This window comes from Sphaeramia orbicularis, chromosome 11, assembly GCF_902148855.1.
Source record: "Sphaeramia orbicularis chromosome 11, fSphaOr1.1, whole genome shotgun sequence".
NCBI lineage: Eukaryota > Metazoa > Chordata > Actinopteri > Kurtiformes > Apogonidae > Sphaeramia > Sphaeramia orbicularis.
This window is the reverse complement of record NC_043967.1, coordinates 15,921,253-15,932,097: the sequence shown is the minus strand read 5'-3', so window position 1 is coordinate 15,932,097 and position 10,845 is coordinate 15,921,253. Positions and strand designations below refer to the sequence as shown.

The following is a 10,845-nucleotide window of genomic DNA, read 5'->3' as shown; positions in this document are numbered from 1 at the left end:
ACGTCGGGTCATGCTCCTAATGAGACCACGGATGGTGTCTTTGGGGTTCTTCTCCCAGATCTGGACCAGGGCATCACTGAGCTCCTGGACAGTCTGACGAGCAACATGGTGGTGCCGAATGGACCAGAACATAATGTCCCAGAGATGTTCTACTGGGTTTAGGTCAGGAGAGCAAAGGGGCCAGTCAATGGGGTCAATGCCTTCATCCTCTAGGAACTGCCTGCATACTCTCACCACATGATGCTGGGCATCATCATGGACCAGGAGGAACCCAGGTCCCATTGCACCAGGGTAGGGTCTGACAGTGGGTCCAAGGGTTTCATCCTGTTACCTAATAGCAGTCAGGGTTCATTATCTAACCCAGGAGTGTCCAGTCCTGGTCCTTGAGGGCCGCTATCCTGCGTATTTTAGATGTTTCCCTCTTCCAGCACACCTGAGGGTCATTATCAGGCTTCTGCAGAGCTTGATCATAGGTTTATCATTTGAATCAGGTGTGTTGGAAGAGGGATACATCTAAAGCATGCAGGATAGCAGCCCTCAAGGACCGGATCTGGACACCCTTGATCTAACCTGTAGAGGTCTATGCGTCCTTCCAGGGATATGCCTCCGCAGACCATCACTGACCTGCCACCAAACCACTCATGCTGAATGATGTTGCAGGCTGTATAACTTTCTCCATGGCATCTCCAGACCCTTTCACATCCATCACATGTGCTCAGGTTGAAACAGCTCACATCTGTGAAGACCACAGGGCACCAGTGGTGGTCCAGTTCTGGTGTTCTATGATAAATGCCAATGAAGTTGTATGGTGCACAAGGCCCACTACAGGACGTCGGTCCCTCAGACCACCCTTGTGAAGTCTGTTTCTGATTGTTTGGTCAGAAACGTTCACACCAGTGTCCTGCTGGAGGTCATTTTGTGGGGATCTGGCAGTGCTCAACCTGTTCCTCCTTGGACAAAGGAGCAGATCCTGGTCCTGCTGAGGGGTTCAGGACCTTCTACGGCCCTGTCCAGCTTTCCTGGAGTAACTACCTGGGGCAACTGTGGGACTGACTCAGTTGGTAGAGTGGGTCGTCTAATGACCGAAGGGTTGGTGGTTTGAATCCTGGCTCCGACTGTCCACATGTCGAAGTGTCCTTGGGCAAGACAGTGAACCCTACATTGCTCCCAGCAGGGCCTGGCAGTGCCTTACATGGCAGCAGCCACCCACTGGTGTATGAATGTGTGTGTGACTGTGTGAATGTGAGGCTTTGTAAAGCGCTTTGGGCATCATGAAGGTGTCGAAAATGCGCTTTATAAGTGCAGTCCACCTGTCTAATGGAATCTCTTCCATGCCTTTGAGACTGTGCTGGGAGATGCATCAAACCTTCTCCCAATAGCATGTATTGATGTACCATCCTGGAGGAGTTGGACTACCTGTGCATCCATGCTCTCAGTAGAGATGCAGAATCCAAAACCAAATCCAATGAAAAACTTGTCAAAAATCAGCCAGAAAAGTTGAGGAGGGAAAAAATGTCAGTGGCCTCAACCTGTAAAACCATTCCTGTTTCGGGGGTGGTCTCATTGTTGCCCCTCTAGTGCAACTGTTGTTTATTTCATTAACACCAAACCAGTTAAAACTGATTAACAACCCCCTCCGCAACTAAACTGATCAGATTAATATCTCAGAAGCTTGACCGATAGGTTGGTCTACTCAGATTAAAAAGTGTTCGTCTACTTTTTTTGACCAGTGTATAAAAAAACATCAAATAGTAACACTGACTCAAAGCAGCGAACTGCACAACACTTTCCCATTCATAAGAGCTACAACTTCATGGACTCACAGGAGTATTAGTGCCCTCGACAGAGCGTAGTGAAGCTTTAGCAACAGTACATAATACAGATACCATATATGACTAACTATGTCTTCGATGTCCAGGAACTACATATCTGGATGAACGACACGATCCTTTAAAAAGGCGTTCGTAACAACTGGAGCTTTTTTTGTTTTGTGCCCAATATGTCAACAGACGCCAGAAAACAACTGCAGTTTGATCCGCTCTTCCGTTTTCGCCTCTTCCTTGACACCTCCGTCATCTCTCTGACACACATCTGTCCATCTCACAGACTTCTCCAGCCTGGACAGAGGGACATCGTCAATGTCAGTTTCCTCTTCCTGGTCGTCAACGGAGGCTCTGCTCCCCGACAGGAACAAGAAGGCCTTTTGATGCCGAGTGCCGCCCTCCCTCTCCTCGCCTCCACCTCTCTGAAGGGCCGCTCCTTCGCTCCTTCCGCTGTCCCTGCTCTTCCTCCCTTCTTCCTCCTCTTTTGTGTTTCCTCTCAAACTGTCCATCTCCGTCTCCATCACAGGGGACCGGCTCTCTGTCTCCTCGGTTGTTTTTCCAGCAGAGTTTTTCTTTGCCTTGTTGCGACCCCTGAGGTTCAGCATCTGAAATCAAACACATGCGTTAGAGACAGTTTTTAGCTTTGTGCCGCATCTTCTCTTTCTTTCTCTCCAGACACCTGACAAACCACAACAAAGTCTCACTCGCTGAGGCTTCTTTCCTGTACAGTTTGAAGCAGACAATTTGCCTATAATTAGACGTTTGCTGACTGAGTTTATATCTGCTGTACATCCCATATTTAGCAACATGACTTTTTAATGACACCCTTTGTGACCCTCTGTATCCTAAAGGCACAACAGAAATGTGACAGAAATGATTTGAAGATGGAAAAACAGGGGAACAAACCTTGAAGTCTTTTCTCTTGCGCTGCAAAATGGGTCTCTGGAGGAAAAGGATTTGCTTGGTGGACAAACTCCCGTCACTGCAGAAAGACAGGAGCAGCACTTTTATTACTGTACCTGTTATGTTATCATATGAAGAGCTTGCATATTACTTTTATTGAAATCCAGATTCTGTTCCTTGTGGTTTGTAAAATGACAAGTTACAAGACAGTGCTTCAGCAAGGTGTTTTTTTGGTTTTTTTTTTTCCCATCTGACAGATTTCAAGAGTGGGCTCCTTTTGAGATGCTCACATGACCGTGATTTTAACAGAGCTTGTGCTATCCTCTCTGTGTGGATCTACACTGTATTTGTCACATCCAAAAAAAAAAAAAAAAAGTCAAGTCTAAGACAATAAAAAAATGACTATGAAGCCAACTAAGTGATCTTGTAAGGGAAAGTAGTAATTAGTCTTTACTGGTTAAACATGATTTTTAGAAATCATTGAACTAGAGATCAAAGTTCTAGGTTCAACATGCATAGCACAACTATTATTTAGATAAGTTTTTTTCAACCTTGGGGTCGGGACTCCATGTGGGGTCACCCAGAATTCAAATGGGGTTGCCTGAAATTTCCAGTAATTGATTAAAAAAAAACAACTTATTAATAAAAATATATGGTGAGTTGAGAGAGACAATCACAATCCATAAGACATGACAAACTGAAGCTGAAACTGAAGCACTGTGGTACTGTTTATTTTTCAAATGTTCATTGTGGTTGGTTTCAGATGCTGCAGCTCTTTCACAATTCATAGTTTGAGTTATTGTTTGTTCAGTATTAATTGTCAGCCTTGTAAATCCAAGCTGGACTGACTGTACATATCCTGAACAAGGAAAAAAAAAAATTCACTTTGTGCAGTAATCTACACCTGGCTTTTCTGCCTCCGTCCATAATACTATACATTATATAGACTAAATGTCATCTAAAATTAAGGTTTATTTGAAACATAGTATAGCAAACTATTAGATGATCAAAAACAAATTAATTTTAGCAAAAAAAATACAAAAAACTGTCCATTTTGAATGTCTGGGGCCGCCAGAAATTTGTGATGTTAAAATGGGGTCACGACCCAAAAAAGGTTAGGAACCACTTTTTTAGATTATTTTCACTATTTTTATCCTATTTCTTAGCTTATTGCCGGGACCTGAGTACATATTTCATTCTTTCATGTGCTACATTGAATGAATGGCAATAAATTAACCTTGAAAATTAAGTTCTGAACAAGGACAGTAGGAAGAATCTTCTGTGGGCTTGAGAAAATGCCCCACTCACAGCTGAGTGGTTATGTTTGACAACTGTAGTATTTTGCAAACATTCTAGTCCAACACACTGGAACAAATCAAAATCTTTCCAAGTGTATTTTTCTCATTTCTAGTCAAAATATCTTGTCACACTAAAATAAGACATAATCACCTAAAGAATAACTTTTTAGTGAGATATAAGAACTTATTTTTAGACAACAGATCTTGAAAATCTTATTTCAAGAAATCTTACCAAGATAATTTTCACTTGTCCTGTGGTGTCAGAAACCAGTATTTTAATCAAAAGTATTCAATTTGTATTCAAAAGTATTTAACCTGTATTCATTTGCATGCCAGGAGTTATTCTTAGTGTAATGTGAAGATTGTACCAGAGTAGCCTACTTTTTTTCCTGGGAGAACCACTACAAAAAGACATGTCCGCCAGTGGAAAGATTTTGGATCATGGTGGACAAAAGTAAAGTGAGTGGAAATTTTGGACATTCTGGGAAATAATTTACATATTCTAAGTAAAAGTTACATATTTATATATGATAAATTAATACTAGGAAATAGTTACATATGTATATATGCTGTCCAATCTAGATAGAGACCAGTAAAAATTTACCCTATCATGGACAGAGCAAAAAAAGGCGGGCTCTAACATGACTAGATTAATGTTCTAAATATGGTAAAAAGGGAAGGTCTATAACTAAGACCCAATCTATTTTTGGGCAAATAAAAATGGTCTCCCAGAGCAAAAAAGTCAGTTGTTTCTGCAGATATCAACTCAGCGTTTATTTTGTGAATGAATAAACACTTTATGCGGCTCCAACTCTGCTCGAGCTCCAACTTTGACTTGACTCAGTGTGCATTTACTTGACAAAGCTCCACTACATAGATTAGGGAGTTCAGAGACATAAATTCAACATGCCAGAAAACAGTGTGGAAGAGCATCAAAGGGACCAAAGATGTGTCCCACCTGCGGCTGTAAATTTTACACGACAGTTCCATTGGCAGATTCTTTTGCTTGAAATAAGCAAAATTTAATTGAATTAAGCAAAAAAAAATCTGCCAATGGAACAAGTGAAAATTATCTTGGTAAGATTTCTTGAAATAAGATTTTCAACATCTATTGTCTAAAAATAAGTTCTTATATCTCACTGAAAAGTTGCTCTTTAGATGATTGTCTTTTTTTTAAGTGTGATGAGATATTTTGACTAGAAATGAGAAAAATACATTAGGTAAGATTTAGATTTTTGCAGTGCATTAGGTTTATTGATCAGTAAAGTTCTAATAATCCCACAAATGCAGTTCTCTGTATTAAGATACAGTCTAGATATATGTGAAGTATGTTCAGCATAATAGGATGAAACAGCTTCTATAAACCAATGTAGCAATATTTAGTGTGACCTCTATTTGCACTAAACATGTCTTTAACCATTTTGTTCAGACAATATGAGATTTATTGCATTAATTTTCTGATGCTTTATACCAGGTTTCATTCAACATTTGTCAGATCTTTAACCTTTACAACCCATTTAGTTCAGTTTTTTTGTGTGTCTCTTGAGGCTGTGCACACATTTTCTGTAGTTTCTAGTTTTATCTGAAGAAACAAGAAAGAGAAATGATCTAAATGTTTTCACTATAGCTAATTGCAGAATATCATTGTTTTAGTTCTATAAGCTCTTAATGATCTCTTTAATGACTTTCAACACCAGAGAGAAAAATCTGGTGCAGTGATGAAAATTTCTATTACACTGAAGAACTCATTGGTCATCCTGTATTCCCTTTAAAGCTCAGCTCTCTAGAATTAACAGCCTCTGATCCATTTGTGCAAGTGGTGTGTTAGACCATAGAGCTCCAAATAACCAGTTGAGGACATGTTAAAAGCATATGAATAGATGGGTTGCAGAGTGTCTCTCAAAAATTTCCTATTTCCACCACTCGCACCTTGATATTTTTCCACTCAATTTGGGTGAAGTAATGAAAACACTGAAATAGAAACCACCAGCTGATACATGATGGTGATTACTGATGGTTTGTGCCGCTGCAAACCGTCAACCCACAGCGGAGACAGTAGTTGCTTTTCTATTGACCATCAAATTCTGCAAATATAACTTGCGCATAAACATTTACCTAATGGAAAAACAACAATTTCGCTAAAAGTCTCATTTTTGATTAAAAGTTTTTACGCTGGCAAGAGGTGGTTTTTCTGGCATAGTGCAAATGGTATATCACGCAAAACTGCAATGGAAAGACCTTTTTTCGCAACTAGAGTCAGGTGAATTAAAAAAACGTACGTTGACGTACGTTACAAGTGACGTAGAAGAAGAAACATGTCCCGGTATGTGTGGACACACCAGGAAACCCAATCATTTTTTAATTTAGTACGAGATAGAGGGGTAATATATAATAATAATGAATATATCTGTAAATCAACACCATATTTACTTTCGTCGCCATGTTTATGGAATGATTTCTAATGTCATCTCACGATAATAAATAAACAAATCATCACATTTTGTGATTTAATGGAAAAACTGACATTACGCACTTCTGTTTTTTTGACATTATTAAATATCGGTAAAGTTTTGCGCAGATGCCCAATGGTATAGCAACAAGTGTCTGAAGCATTTAGAAACAATTCTGAGTCTTTATTTTTTTTTTTATCCTAAGGGGAAATTTGTAAATTTAGTCAATTCAGCTCATATTCATCAGATTATGAAAACATAATAAAAGACATTGCTGCAAGATTGGAAGACTATCCTCCTACAACTCAAAATCCTAAAGAGCTGCCAAAGTTCTGTCAGATTTGAAATCATGCCCGATTCCAAAAGCCATGAAAAAGCTTTTAGTACCAGCCTATTAACACTTACAAGAGAAGAATTTTTTTTTATATACTTTACTGTGGGTTCAACACAAAAACTGATATAAATATTGCTGAAACACTTATAATTCGTCTTAAAGGCATTTCAACAAAATTTCGTTTTGGATTTAATCTAAAATTTGGCATAAACTTTTATATTAGTTGAATATCAGTTTTTATATTCATTTACTAGTTTCCTTGAATACTGATAATGATTATAGTCAGTATCAGCCCTGAGAGGGTCAGTGTATCTTTTGGTAATTGGATTTTCTTTTCAGAAACAAAAGAAAAACTAGTGGTTAATTGAATTTTGTTTTAAAATAGAGGGATTAAAATTGAATTTCAAGGTGTTTTTCTTTTTCAGTGTCCAAACAGATAAACCAAATTTAAAAAACAGATTGATTTTCATTTTCTCTTTCTTATAACAAAAAAGAAAGTTACTACCTGACAGAAATGGGAAAAATGGACAAAAAACAGCTGTTTTTTTTTTTTGTTTTTTTTTCATTTTCTGAGGCCGGATGTTGTCATTGTCAAGGAAACAGCATTAATGCCTAGGTCACAAAGATTCTTATGAACAATGGGTTTGTACGAATCTTCCAGTTCGTAAGAAATCTGGACATCGTAGACATGCTCCCTCCACGAATGTCTACGAACTCCAGATTTCATACAAGCTGGAAGATTGGTTTATCTGTTTTGACAGTGAAGAAGAAAAACGCCTTGAAATTAAATTTTAATTCCTGTCTTTTAAAATAAAAATTAATTAACCACTAGTCTTTCTTTTGTTTCTGAACAGAAAATCCAAATACCAAACAAGAAAAGCACTCAGAGAGTGCAGACCTCCGCCAAGACAGATCTGCCACCCCCCCCACCACCAAAATTTAATAATTTCTTCCTTGTGCCAGTATCAACATTTCCTGAAAATATCCTGAAAATCCATCCATAACTGTTTGAGTTATCCTGCTAACAAACAAACAAACACGCAAACAAACACACAAAGCAAAGCGATCACAATACCTCCTGGCGGAGGTAAAGATACACTGACCTGAGAGATCCCTAAACTGGATTTCAAAGAAAAACTGAACACGGATCAGGGTTGTCGCCAGTGGTGTAGTCCAGGGTATACGGCGGTATACGGAGTATACCTACTTATTTTTCAGTCATCATTGCGTAAACCCACTTCTAAATCCTCCTGATGCACACCATTCAGCAGTATGTGAACCAGATTCCTCATTTTTCCCCCTAGGATGGTGAAGCCATGACCCACCCTACTCTGCCTCTAATGGGCAAGCACTCGCTGCTGTCACTGATTAGATTGGTTAACTTTAGGCATGAGGATGAATGAGCCAATTAGAGGCAGAGTAGCATGGGTCATGCCAAGGAAAATATTACTAACTAGTGCCAGCCACCTCTGGAACCTGATTGGACACCTCAGGTGCCAGTGCCACCCCAGCTGATTGACAGGTCACTGCAGGTCTCGTTGAAAGGTGCGCGATTATCGGAAATGCAAATGAGAAAGGCAAAATAAACGTCTTTCAAATGAGTGACACATATTGAGAGAACCTACTTTCATGGAATACATAATTCTGAGGTAAGTTTGAAGGTGGTTTCAGAATGAGTCACTGTTAAAGTACTGACCATATGACTGCACATTTAGAGAAGAGATTTTGTCACCTAAAGTTCAACTGTGTGAGTAGGCTAACGTTATGAAAGGCTAATGTTATGAAAGGCAAACTTTATCCTATGTTTGCCTCATGTTTAATATGTTTCCATTCATGCAGCTGCTTGTGTGACCAGTAAAACCTATAAACTGCTCCTGATCAAGTCATGATAATTTCATAATAGTGAGCAAATACTACTGATGGATTTTTGGGTAAACGAAATAGAGTAGTCTGACATGTCACTGTTTCTAAAACAGCATGTTTTTCTGGACTACTTAAAAAAAAAAGGCCACTTCTCCAGGGACTACTACACCACTGGTTGTTGCCTTATTAAGTTCAGGTGTAGATTCATACCTATTGGTCTTGACAATTGGTGTGGGTAACACACACATCAGCCTCCATCCATACGGAGCCAGAGACTGAAGCAGCGGGATGTAGTCTGTTTTCACCACCACACCCTGGAAAGGAGAGGAAACAAGAAACGTACTGCAGTCATATATATGTGCATGTAAAAACAGAGAAAATGGAGATGAGTAAATGCTACAAACGCTACACTTTTCCATTTCCGCTCTTATGCTTAATGTTTGACTGAAAACAGCTTAAATTCCAAAAAGATTTCTTCCCTTCCCGTAGAGTGAGAAAACGTTAACTCACATCGACAACAGTCCACTGCTCTACCACGATAGCATCATAGGAGGTGTTGGTCGTCTCCTCTGCGGAGCTTTGGAAGATGAACACGCTGTCCACAGACGACACCCCATTGTCTAGAAGATGGACAAATTACAGACAGGCTGATCAGCAGAGGTGGATGTATGCGACTGCAGCAGGGGTTAAAAGCTCATCTTACCCTGTCCAATCTCACACTATTGATCCTCCATTTCCCTGGGGCTTAAGTCTGCTTATTCCATGGGTGACTGAACAGTGACTTATGGTGTAAGCCATGGACATAACGCCATGCATATCATCCATTACCTAGCAGGCCATTCTCAAACCCCAGCAGCTCCATTCAAGCACAAGTGCAATTCAGGAGTAAGGTGATCAGTTCATTTAGAGGGTTTTCTTTTGGGTTGGGGTATTGGGGACTATAACCTGAGGAGCTTTAACCCATAACAACCCAGTGCTACTTTTGTGGCACTTTCAAAATTAATTTTTTCTCTCTATTTAACCTTTCTTAAGTGATTTATCATCATTTATTTCAATATTCTCCTCTGTATTTAGATTTTTTTTTCAGTAAAAATCTAATTTTTTCCTATATTTCACTTACTGATCATGTATCTATTTTAATTTTAAAGTTAATGTTACTTTATGATTTTAAAATAATTAATGTCTTTCTTTTATTCTGTGAATGCATTTTAAGAGCACAATTTATCTCTGATGATTTTAATGTCTTTTTCCCTTTGTAGCTTACCAGCCGACAGGCTGTAAGCTATTGTCGTCATGCGGTGTCTAGCGGCGTCATTGGTCATCTGTCGTCCGTTACAAAAATTTCAATCGTCTTCTTCTCCGAAACTACAATTCCAATTGACTTCAAACTTGGTATACAGCTTCTTTATGATGATGTCAACAAAAGTTCGTGAAATTATTTGGATCCGGCTGTGATTCTGGATTTGGTGAGACTTAGAAAAACTTCCCCATTATAGGAGATAGGAAGTGGATCGATGCAATAACTCAGTAAATATAAATAATGTCCAGTGTAAATTTCTACAGTCCAGCCCTGATGGGGAGATGACCAAAACATAATGGCCACATGCTGATCAGGATCTTCTTCTGGATCCGGGAACTTACGGAAAATTTAACATGGGCTCTTATGGGGAAAAAATTTCAATTGTCTTCTTCTCCGAAACTCCAGTTCTGATTGACTTCAAACTTGGTATACAGCTTCTGTATGATGATGTCAACACAAGGTATTGAAATTATTTCGATCCAGATCTGATTCTGGATTTGCTGCAACTTTAAAAAATTTTCCCATTATAACAGATAAGAAGTGGATTGATACAATAAATCAGTAAGTATCAATGATATGAAGTTGGAATTTGAATTTTTTACAGATCTGATTGGAATATGACCAAAACATGGGCTATTTCTGTAATATAATAAATATACATAACTGGGTGATAATAAATGGCATCTGGATACATTTCCCAAAGCTTTTAATTTGGCCGGTAAGCTACAGGGCCATTGGCCCTATTTTTTGATTTTAATGTAATTATAATGTCTTGCTTTTTTTCCTTTCTTCTGTGATTTGTTTTATGCCTTTGTACAGCACTTCGAGTTATCCTGTGTATGACTAGTGCTATACAAATAAACTTGCCTCACCT

General features: G+C 38.9%; 1 protein-coding gene across 1 annotated transcript in view; it reads right to left on the bottom strand.

Annotated features, from left to right (window-relative positions):
- Positions 1–1,978: 1,978 nt before the first annotated feature.
- The window catches only part of rftn1a (raftlin, lipid raft linker 1a), a 40,721-nt gene continuing 31,854 nt past the window's right edge, over positions 1,979–10,845 (bottom strand). Inside the window, exons 6-9 of the mRNA XM_030147779.1 lie at positions 9,182–9,291; positions 8,882–8,985; positions 2,730–2,805; positions 1,979–2,428 (exon numbers count right to left, since the gene is read on the bottom strand). Coding sequence (XP_030003639.1) covers positions 2,003–2,428; positions 2,730–2,805; positions 8,882–8,985; positions 9,182–9,291 — 716 coding nt within the window. The 3' untranslated portion in view covers positions 1,979–2,002. The remainder of the gene's footprint in view (positions 2,429–2,729; positions 2,806–8,881; positions 8,986–9,181; positions 9,292–10,845) is intronic.